The sequence below is a fragment of the Cygnus atratus genome, chromosome 16 (genome assembly GCF_013377495.2).
Source record: "Cygnus atratus isolate AKBS03 ecotype Queensland, Australia chromosome 16, CAtr_DNAZoo_HiC_assembly, whole genome shotgun sequence".
In the NCBI taxonomy this organism is placed as follows: Eukaryota; Metazoa; Chordata; class Aves; order Anseriformes; family Anatidae; genus Cygnus; species Cygnus atratus.
Window position 1 is genome coordinate 5,824,793 of NC_066377.1, and position 20,583 is coordinate 5,845,375.

Genomic DNA, 20,583 nt, shown 5'->3' on the forward strand with positions numbered 1-20,583 from the left:
AATAATAACAAAGTGGGTCGGCACATAACACTGTCTGAAGTGGGCGTGCGGCCCGGGTGGCTGCGTGCGCCTCGCTCTGCCCTGGGAGCTGGCCCTCCCGAGGCGGGCAGGCCCTCGGCCCACTCCTCACCTCCTCACAAAGCGTTTCTAGAAATTTGCCTGGCACAAAAGAAACTGCAACTGCAGTACCAAGTGGAAGGGACGAAGCCAAAAGGCAGGTGAGCGTCACTCCTCCCACGTCACAGATGAGGAAACTGAAGCTGGGAGCAGGATATAAAAATAGGGTTGGAAGTGCTTGATTCCCGCTCCTTGCATAGGTTTTTTCCAGGTAATTTTTGGCAAGCCATTTGTGGACGCTCACAGTGTGCCTGCCACGACTGACGGCAGTCACAGCGATGATTTCTTTCCCAGAACCTCGCCACAGCCTGGGAAGGGGCTGAGCGGGCCCCGAGCCCCCAGCGCCCGCCCGTGCTCCAGCGGGCCGAGGCTGCTGCCTGCGGAGCGAGCTCCAGGAGGGGTTCCCAGAGGGGCTTCCACATCGCTCCCCGGGCCCCTGGGGTTCGGCAGCGCCTCTGAGCAGCGCCGGAAAGCCAAACCTCGAAGCTCGCTTCCACGCAAGAGGCGCGATCCTCTGCCGTGGCTCCTGCGGATTAGTAAGCGCTGGGAGTTACCATCTGGCGGGTGGCAAGGAGTAAAAGATTAAACAACCTGGCAATTCCTCGTTCCTCCTCTCTGGGCGTTTTCTCAGGACCAGACGGGGCCTCCGGAGTCTTTGTGAAGCGCAGGCGCTTATTTAACGTTGGTTTGTAAATAATCGTGGAGAAAGAAATCCTATTTTTGGGGAGGGGAGTACGAATCGAAGCTTCCCCATGAGCAAAGCGGCGCCGGCCTTGGCACCATCCACCCACCTCCGGCTTTGCACAAGGGTCGGGGTTTTCACGGGGGCACACACGGCCCTCGCAGTGCAATCCTGGGGGCTCGTCGCCAGTCCCCGACCCTAAATCGCAGCTGTGGGGGCTCACGGGGAGAGGGCACCCCGGGAAGGTGCCAGGGCTGCCTGCATCTCCCAGGAGCAGCGTTCACCGAGCAGCAGCTCCTTCGCCCCAGCACGGCGAAGCTGCTTCCAGCATTTGCATTATAACCCCCGCTTTCTCAGGTTTATTTCAAAAAAAAAAAAAAAAGAAAAGGAAAAAAAAGAAAAGGAAAAAAAAAAGAAGGTTTGACTACACCTCGGCACACCGAGCCCTCGGGGGAGGGATGAAATTTTTCCCTTTTTCCTCGCTAAAAGCGGCCGGGCTCCATTCTCAGGCTGCCAGAAAACCACCCGAAATCCGCGCGTTTTGGGGTCCGCGGGAGCTAACAGCGCAACATCGCGGCGAGCCCCCCCCCCTCCCCCAAAACCCCCATTTTTCCCCCCAAATCCCCCCCGTCGTCACGTCGGGGCCCTCCCCAGGCGGGGCACCCCGGGGGGCTGCGGCTTTGGGGGGGGGGGCCTTGGGGCGAGCGGGGCCGGGCGGGAGCCCCCGGGGGGGTTGCGGGGGGGGGCGGTGCGAGGGGCAGCCCCCGTCTGGCGCTGACGTCACGGGGCCCGCCCGCGGCTGGCGGCGGCCGCGGGGCCGTGAATGAGCTGCGGGGGGGGGGGGGGGGGGAGGGGAGGGGAGGGGGGGCGGGCAGCGATCGCATCGCACCCCCCCCAAAAAAATTAATTAATTAATTAAAGAAAGAAAGCAAGCAAGCGCGGGGCCGCCGCCCCCAGCGGCCCAGCGGCAGCCGAGCAGAGGGGGCTCGGCGGGGCCGTGCCGTGCCGGGCCGTGCCGCTGCGGGGGGGGGGCGCTGCGCCGCGCCGGGTTTTTTATTTCCAATTTTTGCTCGCAGCTGCATTGCCCTCCCCCCGGCTCCCCCCCCCGCGCCGAGGAGGAGCCCCGGCTTTATGTGGTGCTGCCGGAGAGCGCTCGGCGGCCGGGAAGTTCTTTGTGTCGCCGTCGCCTTCTTTTTTTTTTTTTTTTTTAATAATTTTTTTTTCCTTTTTCCTCCTTTTTTTTTTTTTTTTTTTTTTAAATGTATAACTTAATGGGTCTGAACAGCACGGCCGTAGCTCTTCAGCCCAATGTGTCCTGCACATGCAACTGCAAAAGGTCTTTGTTCCAGAGCATGGAGATCAGTAAGTGCCCGTCCGGCTGGGGGGGCGTGCAAGGGGGGGAGTGTGCAAGGGGGGGAGTGTGCAAGGGGGGCAGCCTGCATTGAGTGTGCACGCCTGGGGGGGGGGTGCATGCGTGGGGGGGGGTTCACGCATGGGGGGTGCACGCGTGGGGGGTGTACGCGTGGGGGGGTGACACGCGGGATTGGTGCCACTCGTGGGGGGGTGACACTCGTGGGAGGTGACGCGGGGGGGGGTGACACTCGTGGGAGGTGACGCGGGGAGGCGACACGCGTGGCCCCGGGGCCACCCCGGCACCGCCGCCTCCCGCACCTCGGGTTCCCTCCTGGCCGCCGGAGCCCCCCCGAGCCGCTCCCCTCTGCCCCCGCCGGGCGGTGCCGGGGGGCCCCGAGCCCCCTCCCGGGGAGCCGTGCCCGGTTGTCCCGGTTCCCCCCGGTCGTCCCCCCTCTGCTGGCCCCGGCCACCCGGGCTGCGGGAGCTCCGGGGAGCAGCGAGGACGGCGCCTGCCCTCCGTGGCCACCGCCGCCTGGCTGCTGCTGGCCCTCGCCCCTCTGGCCACGAAGGACTCGGAGATGGGGGAGAGCCCTGCCGGGCTGGGAAACGGGACTCAGCTGGCTGCTGTGGCGCTTTCCGTGAGGGGAAGGGTTTTGGGGTGTCCCGGGCTGGGTGGCACGTCAGGTTGTACCCCGCCCAACACCTCGCTGCGTGCCCCCGGACCTAAACCCGATGCAAACTGGCCCAAAACGAGAGCCCGGGGCAGGGGCTCGCTTTGCCACGCTCCTGGCGTGGCGCTGGGGCAGGCTCGCTCGCGGTGGGCGTAGGGGAAAGTCGGCCCAGCCGTGCCTGCTCCTGCGAGCACAGACTTTGCCCCGTTACCTCCGGCGGGGTTGCGGAGCGGTTTGTTAGGGCCGGCATCCATCCCTGGGTATTTCGGGTGGCTTTTGTCCAGCGTCGCCTGCCCGCGCCTCCTCCGCTTTCAGCCTCGCTCCGTTCAGGTGTCTGCGTCCCGGGGAAGCTCTGCAGGCGTTCGCACACCGGTACGGAAACGTGTTCCTGCTGAATTTTCGCATAAACCATCCCCTTTGTACTGTATGCACATTTAATCTTGATTTAATCTCATTCGTGTTCAGACAAAACTAAGCTGGATTTGCCTGATTTTATTAACACGGCTGGTACTGAATAGACCATTATTCTTCCCTGACTGGAGCAGGCCGGGCTAGGCGTGCATACCAATGGCAGCGTGTAAATAACGAAGATACAGTTCTCTTTTCTGTCAGCCAGTCAGCGAGCACGAGCTGTGTCCCACACAGTTACGAGGAGCAGAGCCTTGACTCCGTGTCTGATCGAGGCTCGTGGGTACGGTAAAAGTTGGGGATTTGAAGGGGCAGCGCCTTTTGGAGGAAAACCTTCTCTTCCAGGCTGCTGGCTTGAGGGTTTGTTGGAAGCACTCTGGCTTTCCCATTTCGTGCTTGGACCTTGCAGCGAGAGCATTTTGGTGCTGGTCGTCTTCGTTTCGTCAGCGTGGGACCGGCCCGGTGGGAGGCAGGTGCCCAGGCTGAGCGCTGTGTGCGTGCCACACCGGGGACACGTGGGACACCCCAGGACCCCTCAGGGTGCCCCTTTTTGGGGCCGGACGGGCCCCGAGCCCCTGGAGCAGATGGCTGCTGTCAGCCGGCCTGTCCCCGTCACCTCCCGGAGCCTGGCACCCAGCTCCATCGCCGCTGCTCTTTCTCCTTTCGTTTCGGCTAGGTTTCGTCGCTGTCGGTGCCTCGATTTGCCTGCTGCCGGCCGCGGGCAGCGCTGGGCTCACCGCTGTGGTACCGGGGGGCTGTGGGGGCGTTGCGGGGGCCGTGACCCCATTGCCCCCTCTGTCTGGCTTCCGTGGGGAGGGCAGAGCTGAGCCTCCTGAAAGAAATTCATCTTACAGCATTGCTTCCCTCAGACGGCTTGCTTTATTATTTACCTTTTCAATAAGACTTTGAGGGAACCTCTGGGCAGCTACCACCAGATGCTCTCTCATTTCCCAGCCCAAAGTTACCACGCCGGCATGCTTCGGGAAAGTGGCAGAGCTGTAAACTCTTCTAATTTAACCCTCTAATTAGGTTAACCGTGCAACTGATCCCCAAAACTATTCCTTCGCAGGGTTTGCTCCGCGCAGCGGGCTGCGGCACGGCGGCAGCAGCTGGTCCCTGCGCAGCTCCCGGATTAGGATTAGGATTAGGCCGGGGGGGTTTGGGGAGGGGGCCGGGGCCTGCCCTGGCCGCGCCGTGGTGCCGGCGGCGCTGGGCAGCCAGACGTCTGCGGCAGTGGTCGCTAATCGCCTCGGCGGGGTGACGGAGGTCAGGGGTGAGCTGCGCGTCGGAAGAGTCCGTAAATAACTAATTATTTGGCGCGGCGGCATGCCCGCCTCCCCGCCAGCTCCCTGCTCGCCCGCAGCGGGCAGCACCGCCGGGTGGGTTTTCCAGCATCCCGGGATTGCCGTCCCTCTGCATCCAGCCCCAGCAGCGGGGACCTGACCCGTGCTAGGGCTGCTTCGCGCCCCAGGGGGTTCTTGCAGAGGGGCTGAGGTGCCCAGGAAGGGCTGGGACGATGGGGTGCCCTGGGAGGTGGCAGGGGTCCTGCTGCACCGTGCGTCCTGCGGAGATCTGGCTTCTGTGCTGGCCTTAGCCGAGGTGCCGGGGGGGCCGAGCGAGCTGGCAGGGAGGTTTCTGTCCGAGGCTCCGAGGTTTTCGCATTCTTCGGTTTAATAGCAAACCAAATGCTGGTGGCTCAAGCAGGGATCGCACTCCTTTCCACTTAGGGCTGCTTTTTTGGCAGATAGTTTCTCCCCTGATGCCGCATCAGTGGCAGTTCCAGGCTCTTTCAGGACAGCGCATAATACACATTTACTTCTTTTTTCCTCCCCCCTTCAAGTTTTCCCCCAGGAGGTGAGCACCCGCAGGAAAGCCGGGGCTGCCACCGGCCCCTTAGCCGGCTGCAGAGCGTTTTCCCAAAGCGTGCTCAGGTTGTGGCTCTCGGTCTGACTTCGGCCAAACCCAGGAGAATCCCGTGTGTCCCTGGCTGCCTCTCCATCCACGCCGGGCGCTGCCTCTCGCCCAGGGCAGCCACGGGGTGCGCCCCAGCAGCAGCACCGCGCCCCAGGGTGCGCTCCCACCATCACCCACCCGGCCGGGGCAGCACCGGGGTCGTAAAGGCAGGTTTGGTTTTGTGCCCTCGAGCAGCGATGTAATCTGAGCGTTTTATAGTCAGGGTTGAATGGAAGAATTAAGACGCAGAGGAGGAAATGGGAGGAAAGAGAGTCTTTTTTTTTTTTTTTTTCTTTTTTTTTTTTTTTTTTCTCCCCTGGGTGAACACCTGGATCGCGTTGCACCGCGCACCACCGGCAAGGCGGGTCGCAGCCCTGTGACACCCGTGCTCCAGAGGCGCCTCGAATCATGCATAATGCAGCACAGAAACACGATCTGGCTAATGCCTCCTCTTCCCTCAGCATCAGGGTGTATTCGGGAGGGTGTTTGACACAGTAAGTCCTGTTAGGCTGTGTCTGAAGGTGGTGCATCTCCTCCGCCCCCTGAACAAGCCTCTGGCTTGCCTTCGTTTCACCCGGTATTATGTTTTCAGATCCTGCCTGTGAGATCCTGCCTGTGAGAGCACTGGCACTGAAGAGTGCGTGACATGCAGCACCCCTACTGCTTTCCTTCAAGCCAAGAGCTCCCAAGGTGGGATCTGACCCCCCCCAAAAAAATTTCAGGGTGCTGAATGAGCCTCACAGTGCTGCTTGCTTTGCAGATGGAGAGACGAATACCTACCAACACACCTTCCCTCTGCTTATTTATTTCTATTTGCTGTTCCTCACCAAATATACTAATATTTTTAGCTTTCCAGGGCTGAGAGTTGGCGGTTAGATAAATCCAGCTTTAGAATGAATTTGTAAACCTAAATTATAAATGGATAGACGTGAGGAGACCTTTCCAAGGGAAGTACCAAAATACACGGTGTCACTAATAGGCAGTAATTAGAGTCCAGCTCCTTTCCTGAGTAACTCACTGTGCAGTCATGTCTGTTGGTCTTGTTTCAGGTAACAGCAACCGTCAGAATTTGGTAACTCTAATTAGCTAAGAAAGGTCATTTATTTGCGATGGCTTTTCATTTTAAAACCCGACTGCCACTTCGCTTCCTGCAGGGAGATCCATGCGTGGTGTGCAGTTTATCTAATCAGATCCTTCAGGTTCCCTGATACCGTGCATCTCCTGGTGGCTGATTACATCCGAGGTAATAAAACCTGGCTGGGCAGCTCGCGAGGAGAGCTGTGCAAGGGCCACTTTGCTGCAATTAGCTAGAAACTTTGTTCACACCGTGAGCACACTCCCAGACGTCCATAAAGCAAAGGAATCATTAATGTCGCTGGGGATGTTTTTCGCAGTGCTCATCCTGTCTGCGGGGCGAAATTGCCGCCTGATTATTTTATAATTCTTTTGGGTGGCGGAAGGTAGGTCGCTCGGCAGGTCCTAGGTGAGGAAACATGTCGGGGATCAGCCCCGAGGAGGCACTGCTTGCGCTGCACCAGGATTTTGGGGCAGGATTCCCCTCTGTGGGACCGGGATCTGACCTTGCCTCTCTGCCTTTTGGATCCGGTCCTGCGGGCTGCTGCATCGCTGCGGGCTTGGCACCCCTCGGGGTGCAGGTCCACAGCACAGGCATTGTGCACGAGACCACCTACCTGCACGCCTCTGAGCGCCGAGTTCTCAGTACTTGAAGTGTTGGGGTAGTGCCTGTGTGTGTACACAAGCATACACCCGTCTGTGAAAGTTAATTGATTTAGCACTACAAGAAAATAGTTTAAAAAGAACTCGTTAAAGAAGTCATTGGTAACCAGAGAAAGGAGTTCTTGGGTTTAGTTTTTTATTTTTTTGAAGCAGATGGATTTCAGTTGTAGAAGTTTATCGTCCAAATCAGAGGATTTGGGGAGCTATTGAGAGTGAGGAGAGCTTTGATGCTTTGGCAAGGAATACAGCTTCCAAGGCAGCACTTTGATCTGCATTTTAAATGCTTCTTTGTAATGACAGTTTCACAATTTCTTTTCTCATTTTAAGTCAGTTCTGCAGAGGTGTGTTGTGAGAGAAAATAGTAACAGCGCACATTATTCCTGTCTGCTTTGCAGCCAGCTGGAACTTGTAGTTCATCCCAGATCTTTTGGCTACTATGGTAAATTTATGATTACACCAAAAAAAGAAATTAGCAGAGACGTTAAATATTATCAAAGCTTTGCAAATCTTTTGAAATATCTCCAGTGTGAAACCTAAGCTTGCATTAGCATTTCTGCTGCAGCATGTTGTACAGTATTTAGCTGAGCTCCCACCTGACATCGCAGGTTCCTGACTTAGCTTTTTTTTCCACCTGGAAGGGGACGTTACCATTTAGCACATGCATCCTTTTAGTCTTCTGTTGCACCCGAAGACCCTGACTCAGAAGCCTTCTAAAGACAGCCTGCTGCTGCTGTAGTGGTGCTGGTGGGAACCTTTTTCTTCCCCTTCTATCTGCTGCACATCCTCAGATAAACTCTGTTTGGAGGGAGGAGGTTGTCATCGCCTACATATTCTTATACAAGAGAGCTCGTTGCCTTACTTTATGTAGTAGGGATGGAGTAGGAGAGGGGTAGGAATTGAGAACATTTATTAAGGTTTTTTGTTTAAACCTCGTGTAACATCTTTCCTTCTTGTAGCCAGTTTGGGTTGGGTTTACCTCTGTTGGGCAGTGAGCGGCCTTAAGGATGAAGGACAAGTAGGCAAGTTTTCCCAGACTGATGCAGGGCTGTGTAGTCGCTCTTTTTGTCCTGCTTTTGGCCTGTCCTGAGCTCTGACTCCAAGGTGTACGAGGCTGGCAGCTCTGCTCTGCACCAAGTTCAGCTGGTGTGTAGGAAGGCTGCCCGCTTCATCTGCAAGCTCAACGAGCCCGTGAAGTTGGGTCTTAGGTAAGTGCAAAGGGTAGCAGCACTGGGATGTCTTAGCTAAACACGATGCTGTTTGGCTTGCATCCTTTTCCAGAACGCCAGCGACTTTGTTCTGTCGGACGCCATCCCTGTTACTCTGCATCCCTCGCTGCTACGGGGTGCTGGTGGGGCGGACACCAGGCGGCGTGGCCGTGGGACTTGTAGATGCAGCTGTAACACTCAGATGCACTGGTGCCTGTTGTGGGGGTCAGGGCAGCACCAAGTCCCCCATCACCTTTCCATTTTTTAACTGAGCACTACTTTTTGAGTGTGTAAAGTGAGATAACATTGTTAAGGTTATAGCTGATACAGTATCCCCAATTTTCCCAAGTAACCAGACTTCTGATTCCCAGCTGATGCAAGAGTAGGTTTACGCTCCGTGTAGAGCAGGGCATGGTTAATCTATTTGTGGTGTATGGCAGTGTTGTCACAGGCTGTGGCATTACGTAAAGATATCTTGCACATCTTCTGAAACTTGCCTCACAGGTTGTCGGTGTTGGTGGATGTCCACAGTCCTTTCAACTGGTTCACACGTTAGTGTTTGGCGTATTCAGTCTCGCACATGTCCTTAATAAAATGCCTCTGACTGGCTGATCTTTCACTTGCAGTGTATATTCAGGATCGTACATCCAGAAATGCAGGTGTTTTTGCACATGTGAGTTCCCAGATCCATTCACGAGGCCCTGCTCACGCAGGCGGTGACGAGGAGCCGCGCGTGCGGCGTTCTGCTGGCACGAGGCGCGCGCGCTGCAGCAGGTGCAGCAGGATTGCCCACGTTTGTGAACCTGGCCCAAGCAGCCCAGCAAAGCACAATTTAGCCCTGGAGAATGAGAGCTGGTTAACCCCCAGGCCTGGAACATAGTGACAGTGAAAAGAGGCACTTGCAGAGAAATCAGTACAACTTTTCAAGAATCATATGCAGGACGTGGTTTGGGGATTATTTTTTTTTTCGCTCTCTTCATCCTGCCCAATATGTTAAGTAGCTGGTTTGTTACTCTAACCCCCTACAAATGATTGTCAGTAATAATTCTGTAAAACTATGAATCAACTCTGCATGACTTTGTACAAATAGACTGAGTAATTTCTTTGTTCTTTTCTTCTTACTTTGTAATTGGAGTCTGTAAAAGCCCAAAGGTTTGGTCTTGTGGAAAGCATGATTCATTTATTGGTGTCTGTGCCGACTAGTTATCTTTCAGTAATTCCAGAGTGCTGCTACAAGCCAAGAGTGATTCATACATGGCTAAGTGCACAAACAAATGGGGTCATGGCCATCTGCAGAAACTTTTCTAATCTATTTATGGTATCGGAGAAAGAAGTGGGTGTATTAAGGATGATGGAATAGGTGTCAATTACATTAGTGAATATAACCAGTTAAGTAACACTAACCATTACTCAAAAAACACATCTGCTCCTTGCTAAAGATCACTACAGGAGGTTCTGTTTAAATGCTAGCATAGGTCTGATACAAGAAAGGGATTGAGTGTCTAGCATGTTTCCCAAGGAACTCACCATCGGAATGGTTTTGGTAGTCTCCTCTACCTTCCTTGAGATTCAGACGATAACGTGCACTGTGTGTGTTTGTAGTAGCAAAGTCCTGGCCTTTGCTGTTGCAGACCTCAGCTATTATATCCCTTACATGCAGAATTTGGCTTAATACATAATTAACTTTGTGGTTCACGATGATTGATAGCATTTCTCATTTGCACATCATGCAGAATGGCTGCACGATGTCTCAGCAGGGATGGTGGTGGCCAGGTGGGCTGCCTCTCCTCCCAAATGCATCCTCGGTGCTTCTGAATCTCGGAGGGAAGCAGACCTGCGTCTTACAAGGTGGCTTTCTTCTACCTCTGTGCTATTTTACTAATTGTGAGAATGAATCTTCCCCTCTGTAACTCTGATAACAAAAGCAGTTCTGGCTGCACCCGCTTCAGAATCCCTTTGTTCAGGTTTGGGTGTTTCGGTTTGGGTTAGGCAGCGTTTGCTCGTGCCATCCACTTGGGTGCCTGAGTTGGCTGAGACCTGCACGGCGCACAGGGGCTTTGCACCTGAAATGAGTGTACCCGACCAGACCTTGTGCTTACAGAGCCCGTGGTGCTTCAGAAACCTCTCATGGCTGTGGAGGCAAGTGGAGCGCAGCAAGCGCTGCGAGATCTGGCCGTGGATGTGGCCCCGAGCCCCCAGGCCCTGCCACGCTTGTGCGGGCACCGCTCAGGTGCCGCTGGTGTCTGGAGGACTCCAAGCGCAGAGCTCCTGGACTTAGATTTCTGTACGTTGAATTTAAGCATCGGTGCTGGCCAAGAGGGTGGAAGAATTTGGCGGTGGGACTTTGTCCTTTGCCTGAAGCCGGGAAGGCTTTGACCGTCCTGCTGCACATTTGCAGCATGCACTCACAGAGGGGACCGGGACACGGACGTGCGTGGTGTGCTTCAGAGAGGGAAGTGACCCCGACTGCTGCCCACAGGACTGATGAGCCTCTTCTGATGGCTGAACCCCTTTCTCCTCCTGCCCTTGCTTTATTTAAGTCAACAGATTGTGTAAGCCGCATGCTAGCTTTACCTGCAGGGCAAGTGGGAAGGGAGCGGTGCCATTTGGATGAGTTCCTGAAGACATCTAAGCACTGAGCGCTGAGACCAGCGTTCCCAAGCCCTGCTCCCCACCACCGTCCCTCTGAAGCCACTCGCCGCCTCCATCCATCCACCCGCAGCTCTGCCCTGGACGAGTCCTGGGAAATCTGTGTGCCTGTGGGGCTGTGTGTGGGGAGGGTGGGAGAGTCCCCCCGTAGCGTTCCCGTTGAGCGCTCTGATTGTTGCGCTTCATGCTACACAAAATGCCCCAGAAGTGATGCCGTGCCCCCAGCCTCACACACCTCACCCGTGCTGCCCTGCCTGCAGTGCTGCCGGTCGTGGAGCTGCCAGCTTGAGGACACCGGCTTGCTGCTAGGGCCTCGGGGGGGAATCAGAGCTCAGCGCGCTGGTGTCAGTCTTGTTCTTGGTGCCGTTGGTGTCCCCAGCTGGCCGAGGCTGCGGGAGGCCAGTGTCCCTACTGGGGGATGTCATGCTGCTTTCCTAGAGGAGCAGTTCCAGCTCTGCCTGTGATTTTCTGCCCTTTCCACCACTGCTGGTATTGTGGTCTCCTGGCTTCAATGGCTTGGTCCCGTGTGTGCAGGTCAGGCTCATTGGTGCTGAGCTCTGAAGGTGCTTTGGCCTGTTAGGTGCTACAGTTAGGACCCTTAAGGAGCAACATGATTTATGGACGCTTGCTTCACACAATGTGGAGTAAAATGATATTAAATTGTGATAATTTGCCATATAATAAACAGGAGTCTCTCTTCTGTTGTTATGGCTGTATTAGTGTAACAGGAATTTGCTTGAATTTGCAGATGCATTTTTCCATTTGAGGATGCATTTTCCATTGGGCATCTTCCACTCCAGCATGCTCACATACACACACGTAACAACTCAATGATACCAGTCGTTGGCTTGTGATGCCATGAGCGTTTTGTGTTTCTCTAGCATGGCTTACTCATGGCAGCGTACATCAGTCGATCCTTTCTCAGCTCGTGCAGCGAAGGCAGGCAGAGCCTGCGGATGGCCCAGAGGCTGTCTGAGGAGCGAGGCTGGGTCTGGTGCAGGTCTGTGCGCTGGGTGCTGTGCGGGACAGCCCACGGGGTTCTGCACCTCCTGGGTCTGCTGGTGGCTCTTAATCCTCCGCATCCTCTTGGGTTTTCTTGGTAAATACTTCTCGGTGTCCATTGACTTGCCACCCCGGCCTGAACAGTAAGGAATGATAAACGTGATGGACAGTCTCAATGTAAAAGATTTGCTTTCTGCTTTTTATTAGTGCAGTGTTTTGTTTTTTTTTTTTAAACAAACAAAGATGGCTGCATTTATATAACTTAAGTTCAGAAAGTAGCCCTTTCAGACTGGAGGGCAGCATGGCTGCGAGGGCTCAGCCCAGCTGGTGTGGCTGGGCAGCAGGGGAAGGCTCACACCAGGCTTACAGCCCCATGCGGGTATTCAGGGATATCCCTTTTGACTTGACCGCAGGGTTTTGCTGCTCTTCAGCCCATGAGTGCACTCCAGGCTCAGCAGGTTCGCAGCTCGGGAGGTGCTTTTCATCCCCTCCTGTTCCGCTGCCTGCTCTCGGCGGGATCACGCTGTGTCTCGCAGCCACGTGTCTTCCTTGGTTATGCTTCCAGAGATTCGCAGACCCACGTTAAGGCTCTATTAAATTAAGCAAAGCGACCTTTAAAAATCCACATTTCAAGTGGAAGGAATGCTTTATGTAATGCAGGGGTATGCGAGGGGACCTAAATACAAGCTTAAATTGGCTGTTACAAAAATAGGTGTAATTGTTTTTCTGCGCAGGGATTTTACGGCCTCTGACTTCAGTGTCCCGATGAAATCCTACATCCAGTTTGCTCAGGGGATGGGGCCACGGGGGGGCTGAGGAGCCACACCATGGGACTGGCTCTAGGAACAACCTTGCCCTGGTTTGCAAAATCAGATTTATCTGTCGTTTGCTGAGGTGCTGTTTTGTTTGGAAGGCGGCTGGAGCATCGGTTCCACCTCGCCCATGTTTGCCCTTCAGGCTCGTCCCGCAGCACTGGGGCTGGCAGGGACACGGGATGTCATTTTTAGGGCTGTAAAGGCGAGCAGGTGAGAAACGGGTTGTTCCTGCAGCTGTGCCCTCCTGACTGCGAGCATGCCAAGAACTGCAGCATTGTTTTCCAGCCCGATCAATGCAGCTAGTTAAAGCTGGATAATTTCGTGGCTGTAGGCACTTCTGTGGGCTTGGAGGAGAGCGGTGGGTGGCTTTGTTTGCCCCAGAGCTGTCACCCAGCTGCTCTGGGACTGGGAGCCCGAGGAAGTGAAGGGTATCGTGTTTTGACCCTGCATCCTTACAGCAATCCAGATAGCCTTTCCTCTTTCTATATTTGAAGCCTTTCTGTTCTTCCATTGGGAGAGACAGAGCATCGGCTCTCTTGAGTAACAACTGACCCTTCCTCTCCTGGCCAGCTGGTCCCCAGGTAGCTCCTCTCCACAGGCAGCAAGGCTCCTCTGAATCTTCCTGGCAGGAATTGGAGGAATGATCATTTCTTGGAGGTATCTTCAGCCGGTTAGGACTTAGAGTTGGTTTTCTTTCGAGCTTACGAAAGGTCTTGCAAGGAGGAAAACTCGTTTGCTTTCCTAGGAGTGTCTTAGCCAGCATATGGGAGTAAAGCCTGGCACTGAGACAGGGTGGAAGAAGCTGAGATGTGATTTGTTTCTTCTTTGGAACTATCCCTTTTTAACTGCCCAAACAGCATTTCAAAGAAAATCTCTGCTCTTCTCTCTCTTCTTCCAGCATTGTAATTCTATATAATCACTTTTCTTTCTCAAAAAGAATAGGGCATGATTTATCTATTTTTTTTGCGGAGGCAGGAAGGGATAAATTCCAGATGTTGCTGGTGTACACTTTTTGCCTCTGTTTAATGTTTAGTGGCTTTCAGTAAATACGCTGTGAGAGGTGGGGCTGATGTTTTTATTCCAGGCCGAATCATCCGCAATAAATCCCATCTGCCGACGGGGGAGCGTATCTTGGCTGGGTGCTGGTGCGGTTACGAGCTGCTGCTGGCTGTCCGGCGTTGCAGAGGCAGTGTCCCGCAAAGCCTTGCACGCTCGGGAGCGCGTTGCCCACGGTCCGTGCAGTGAAGTTGCGAGTGGCGATGAGGAGCAAAGCCTGAGGGTGGCCCGAGTGCTCCTCTGGGGTCTTAGCCCTCGCTGCTTCAGGGCTTTGCCGTCCCCTTCCCACCTTGCTGCTGCGCTCTGCAGGAAACGCCGCGTCCCCAGCCCCGCGCAGACCCCACTGCTCGGCACCACGGGCACTTCTGCTTTCAGCCAGCTGGGTGGCACCCGTGTCAGTGGCACCCCGATGGCCCCACTGCTGGCATGGGGCTGGCTCCTGCAGCCAAGCCTCGCCACGTCAGCGCCCGCAGTGCTTTTGCCTCCTTTTGGGAATCTTTTTGTGAATGCAACCAAAAATCGTTTTCCGGCAAGTGTTGCACAGAGGCATAGCGGGACAAACGTGGCTTGCTCCGTTCCATGCTTCGTGTCGTCGCTTGTTTGACCAAGAACATCTTCGTTGTGCCGGCAGCCAGGTCAGTTGCACAACTGGGGTCAGACAAAGCCGCAAACAGGTGCTGGTCCAGCCAGCCCAAGTGCTGGGGTTGTGGCCACAGGAGGGCTGTGGGCACCACCTGGGGCTTTGCCCTGCTCCTCAGCTGATGATTGCATTTGATAAAGAAAACAAAGGTTATGTGTGAACGGAGGAAAGGAGGAGAGCTGGCGCTGGCTCAGGTCAGGGTCAAAGCACTGACTTTAAACCTTGCTCCTTCAGAGTTTGATTTGCGTTTAAAAAGTTGGCGAAATGAACGGCCAACTGCGAGCACACAAGAGGCAGGCAAGTCCAGAGGGAGGCAAGGAGCGGCTTCCTAAAATCCTGCCTGACTTTGGAGAGTCCAGGCTCGCTGCTCCCATGTTGCCAAAACGCCCTGGGCGATAACACCACACGCTGGGCTCCAGCATCGCCTCGGCTCCAGCTTGTCCTTGCCGTGAGCATCGCCCTGCGAGGGGCAGGGAATGGCTGCTACCTCCTGCTGCCTCCTGCCCTTCCCTCACTGGGGAACGGCCGGTCCTGACCCTGCTGGCTGCACACACAGCGAGGAGCAGGAGGAGGTCACGGCTTATTACCACGAGGCAGCGTTGGGCTCGGGAGAATCCCTTTCCTTTCCTTCCCATCCTGATAAATGCCGGTGCCGCTTCCAGCTCAGGTGTGTGCCCACACACCGGGTCTGGTGGCTGCCCGTTGCCCTGTCCGTACCAAGGCAGGCGACCCCTTGCCTTGGCCCAGCAACATTTTCCTGCCTCCTGAGCACAGAGAATCGATTTGCGATACCTCCGAGCTCCTTCCTCTAAATCAGCATGACTAAAAATCAGCGAGCTGGCCGGGCCTGCGGCTCCCGAGCTGTTTAGCTGCTGCAGTAATTTACAGCCACTTGCTGACCCTTCATCTTTTCCTGGGGTGAGACAGTTGCTTCTGTCTGCCCTCTCGGGTGCATGGAAGATCCCGTCTCCAGGCCCCGCAGGGAGGACTGACGGGTTTCTGCCACCTCCTCAACCCCTCCAGGCCCATGCTGCAGCCTGCGAGCCGGGGCAGCCGCGGCGCTGCCAACGTGCTCCCGGGTTAAAGGCCGCTTTGATAGGCCGGTAGGACTTCAGAATCTGACTGTGGCAGGTACTAATTAGTGCCGTTATCAGCGACAGACGGTCCTTATGGGCTCCATAAAAAGGCTACGTGTGCAGGTGCTCCCCGCAGAAATCCCCTGCGGGATGGCGTAGCGGCCGGCGTCCCGCGGGCGCTCCTGAGCCTTCGGCTTTTGCTGGGAGTCCGCAGGGACTCGTGCCCGTGGTCACATCATGTCTGCGAACGCTGAGGCGCTGCTAACCGACAGCCCGGAGAGAAGTAAGGGATTGTCTTTTTTTCCTGACTTTTTGCTGCGTTGTGCCTCATGTGAAATGCCTCTGGTATCTCTGCTAGAGTTTGTGCAGGGCTCGGCTGGGGGCCTTCACCCCACGGCTCGGATGGCTCCTGGCAGAGACCACACCAGGGACAGGAGCTCCGGTGCTGCTGGACATGGCGGGGAGGTCTCTGGGGTGGGCTGAGCGACTCTGAGCACTTTGTGGGCCTTTGTAGGGTTTCAGCGATTCATCGGGAGAGTCGGCTGGCAGCGCTGGGGGGGAGCGGTCCCAGGAGGGCCCCGTGTGCTGGCACAGTTGGGAGCTTGGCCTGCACCTGCTGGTGTGGAAAAAGAGTGTGGGGTGGTTACTGAGAGTGGTACGGGGCGGCTCGTGTCGGGCTTGGAGCTCCTGGGTGCTGTGGTGGCTGCAGGTGTCCCTGGGGCCACCACGGTTGGCTGCAGGGAGACCTTACGCGAGCCAGCCCCCGGCGTGGTGGCTCCCGCAGGGACGGGAGCTTTCTGCTTGCTTCCACATGTCCTCAGGCTGCTGCTCAATTAAGAGACGTCTCCGGGGTCTGTGTGTCTTTTGAAGCAAGAGTATTGTTCCGTTTGTCATTGCTCAGGTACACTAGTGACCAGCTTTACAGAGAGGAAAAAACTTCTGCGTATCTGTGAAATTAGATCGACAACCTGACTTTTTTCAAGACTCTTGTTGAGCGTGGAAGGGGCTGCCTATGTTCAGGGCGGACAAATGGAGTCCTCGGGAGCCCGGCTGAACCAGCCTGGGGTTTCAGCTGAATCAGTTTGCGAAAGAGCCTCTGCTGTATTACAAGACATCATCATTGCATTTATGGGTCTCTCTCTCTCAATTTAGATTTGAGTTTTGAGAGTACCTCAAAAGTAAGGCGTCGTTGCCCAGATGTGGTATCCCAAGCCTGCTAGAGAAGAAACGACTAAATAAAGTGTTAACAAGTGATGAATAAATGATTTTTAAAACAGCTAATCAATTGTTATAGAGACCAGGAAGTCAATAGAGTTTATGACCTTGGCTTATAACCACACTTACATCTTTAACGTGCTCGTAATACCTACAGAGCATTCATTAGGCTTTTATCAAGCATTTATCAGCAAAAGTCATAATCTAAAATGAGACAAAAAAAGAAGAATTACTTCAGTTGTGGTTCTTAAAGCCTGATGGCACAACTTGGTTGTGCAGCAGGATGGTCTTTGCTAGTGCACGAAGGCTGCAGAATGCCACCGTGGCACGAGGAGCATGGTGGTGGCAGCGCTGCACCTGGCTGGGGCACGCCGGGGAGCAGGACGTGCCGCATTTCGTGGCGATGCCTCGAACAACAGAGCTGGGGGTATTTGTTGCTTGTTGTCAGAGCTCCAGTGTCTCTCGTGTTGTTACTCTTGCAGGAGGTGGTTGCGGTTGCGTGATGGCTGTACAACTTGCACCGTCGCCTTGCCCTGTGATTTGGGAAGGCGTGTGAGCAGGGAGCTGTTCTGGCCCCGCTGCTCTTCCCGATTTACCCAGCCTTCCCTGTCCCACGCTGTGTGCACGATTGTGCCATGGGGAGGGAGGCAAAGATGTAAGTGCAAACATGCAGTTCTCTTAGAATATAAATAGCAAAAATACATTATTATGTTTTTCTTTTGGGTCGAGTCATTCCCTACAGTCTCCAGTCTCTTTTGTCACACACTTTGGAGGTTTTTATTCCTACCAGATGGATATTATTTGCAGTGGGGTGCGGGACATTTCAGTAACCTTGCTGCCAGCTTCATTGTGCGGCCCAGCGAGGAGCTGCGTTTTCAGACCTCGGTGCCTGCGCAGAGGCGGGGGAAACCTCTGTGGGCTTTGAAACGCTGCCGTCTGCATGGCTCGGCTCCCACTATCAGATGGCTTTCTGCCTCGCCTTTGTTGTCTGGGTCCTTGTCTGCAGCTGCAGCGTGCCCGGCCGGGGCCAGGAGCCGTGGCTTGGGGGGAGCTGGGGGTGTCCCCGCTGGGAAAGCCAGCAGAGAGGTGGGATGGGGGCGCAGGACCCGGGGCACAGCCCAGCATGGGCTGGGTGGTGGCAGCATCAGACAAGGCTGGCACCACGGGGGACCCCTGTCCGAGCCTCCACGGTTGCAGGGCTAAGCCCCTCTTACATGGGGTCCAAGCAGATCCTGAGCACCGCTGCTCCCCAGATTGACCCAAGGGGGACGAGCTTTCACTGGGCTTTTTTTTTTTTTCCTCTGGTCTTTAAACTATTCCGCTTTCCCCCTTCTTCCTGGTGACTGCTGGATGTCTCCAGCATGGATGCCAGGCTCTAAGTTGTGTAAATCAGACATGAATCCCTGCTACCAGGAGGGGACCGGTTTGTGATGCTTAGGGACATGGTTCAGTGGTGATACTGGTGGTAGGGGGACGGTTGGACCAGATGATATTGGAGGGCTTTTCCGACCTCAATGATTCTGTGATTCTGCAGAGCCTCTGCCTCTGTGGGGGACAGCCAGGAGAGCCCCGGGGGGCACAGGGGGGCGCAGTGAACCCTCTGGGGCCCCGGTGCCTGCCCTCCTGCTTGTCCTGGGTGCTGGCCTCGGGGCAGAGGCGCAGAGGGAACGGAGGAGATGCCCTCGCTGAAGCGCTGCTCGCCTGATTTAGGAGGAGATGCACTTCAAAGTAAAAGGGTGAGGTGGAGGGTTTCCATAAAAAGTGTAACTCGGTGAGAATGCCTTGCCTGTTGATTTCTTAGCGGTTTGGGTAAAACCCGTCCGACGCTCAGACCTCACCTGATCCCAAAGGCTGGGTGGCGCTCCCCTGCAGCGCTCCCCGCTGAAATGCCCAGCTGCACCGTCCTTCATGGCGCTGTTGTCAGTTTGGGTATTCTGTTATATTAGTCTAAATGGGTTTGTTTCCATAGCTGCGTGCCGCTGATAAAGCCTCGCTGTAGGACCTGACAATCTTCCTGTGCACGCGTACCAAAAATGCTCCGCAGGCGGCCGGCTGGCAGGTGCCGGGCCCCGCGGGCGCGCTGGGTGCTGGACCTGGCGGCGGCTGCGGGGTGGCTCGGGGTGCCCGGGGTGTCCTGGCTCCGTTGCTGCTGGAGGGATGGAGTTTTGGAGATGGGGTAGGGAGTGGTGGGGAGAAGAAGGTCAGGCTCTCTTTAGAGTGCGTTGGGTGAAGGATTGGTGCCAGCTGGCTGCAGGAGCAACCAACTCCCCCCTCACTCCGAATTCATCAGATTCGACTCCAGCTCTTGTTTCACCTCGCGTTGGGAGCGGGTGGGCTTGTAACAGCTCCACAACCAGTCTGAGCTGCTGGGGGAGGTTTGCTTGGCCGGTCCCTGTGCTGCTGGTCGCCCCTGGAGGCCCAGCGTGGGAGCTGTGGGTCGGGATGTCCCCCGTGACCGGGTGAGGTGGCTGCCACTTGTCCCCGACATTCGCCAGTCCCGTGCCGAGCCAGGAGGTGCTGCGGCGCCCGGGGTGCCGTGGCACATCTTGCAGCACTTTCTGTGCAGGATCAGCCCCCACTGCCTGGTGGGCTCTGGGTGCCCGCTGCTGCCCGTGGCACCGGGGGCCTCTCCGGGGAGGTCGGGTCGGGTTCCCCTCCGTGCTGTGCACAGGGCACGTCAGAGCCTCGTCTGGTCTCTTCTAATGCATGGCTCTAAGCACTCGGTAATAGTGTTTTCTTTCTGGCAGAGACGAGGGAGGGCTTTTAATAGGTCTTTTGTTTTCCCTTCCTGCAGTTCTCTGGCAGTAACTTGCCATTAGCTGTAGCACTTATTTGGGGTATTTGCGTGGCACGACATCTCCCTGAGTATTTTTACACGAGGGGACCTCCGATGCGGAGAAGCAAATCGGCTGCCCGGGGTCGCACGAGCGATGTGTCAGAGCTGGGTCTGGGGTTCAGCCTTCCTGAATGCTGACTGCTCCCTCGGCTTGGTGGATAGGGAGCATTTTGGCTCAGCCCCTTTCACGGCGATGAACGGCGAAAGCAGAATGTGAAGGCTTCGTGGAAGACACTGCGCTGCTTGCCCTCTCCGTCGGCAGCCTGCGCTGGACCGAGGAGCCGGGGTGGTTGCCTTTAGACGAGGTGATGCCCGGAGGCAGAGGGCGTCCCAGTGGGGTTTGCACTGTGAAATCCCGCAGGTTGGACGTTCCCACTGGGCCCCGTCCCGGAGCCGCTGCCGAGCCATGGGCAGGGGTTTGGGCTGGCACCTCGTGGCTCCCTCCTCCATCCTGCACCACCACTGTGCAGGACGGGCTCAGGATGCTTCCCTGGCCGTGTGTTGGGAAGGGGCACGGTCGGGGTGCGCCCCGCTGCGGGGCAGGGATGCTCAGCTGGGGTGGGGATGCCCTGTGGGGACTCACCCCGCGACCCCAATGTGTGCGGATTTAAAGTCGCCCAGGCAGCGCCCGGAAAGAAATGTGCTTTTGAAATGCAGTCGGGATCACCCCCACTCCAGCTCTCGCAGGCACAGATGCTCAGCTGACACCAGCTAAATAAAAACCTTTTAGCCCATGCCAGGAAGTCTAGAGCAAACTGCCAAAAAGCATCTAGGACCAAGACACAAAACCAAGTCAGGCCTGAGCAAAGCACTTAGAAATAACGGATGGAACTGATGGGCTTCTGTCTCTTGAATTTTAGCACGTGAGATGCTTCAGTCTCGGGGTTTTGTTGAAATAGAATAGTGCAATTTTAAAGGGTTTCGGTAGATGCAAAGCAAATAAGTCCCCTCGCAACCAAGGGAAGATTTTTTTTCCTTAATGCAGACTTGACATGAAGCAATTGTGATCCCCCCCTCACTGCACTCCCCGGCTTTAAATCCAAGATGAGTTTTGCTGAAGGAGAATGTTCTTCGTGTAGCTTTTAGCTATATTCGGAGATGGGACCCAAGCCCTTGCCATGTGTTTGTGTCCCCCTTGTGCTGGCCGCGTGCTCCTGGTGCTGCGGTG

General features: G+C 55.7%; 1 protein-coding gene across 5 annotated transcripts in view; it reads left to right on the forward strand.

Annotated features, from left to right (window-relative positions):
• Positions 1–1,914: 1,914 nt before the first annotated feature.
• Positions 1,915–20,583, forward strand: part of PMEPA1 (prostate transmembrane protein, androgen induced 1) — a 45,131-nt gene continuing 26,462 nt past the window's right edge. The window contains exon 1 of one of the 5 annotated variants that reach the window (XM_035548426.2): positions 1,915–2,161. In XM_035548426.2, the coding sequence (XP_035404319.1) occupies positions 2,059–2,161 (103 nt within the window). In that variant the 5' untranslated portion in view covers positions 1,915–2,058. Of the gene's footprint in view, positions 2,162–2,930; positions 3,196–5,797; positions 5,875–20,583 lie in introns of those variants that run through there. The other 4 variants (XM_035548425.2, XR_007708930.1, XM_035548428.2 and 1 more) reach the window with 4 other exon arrangements.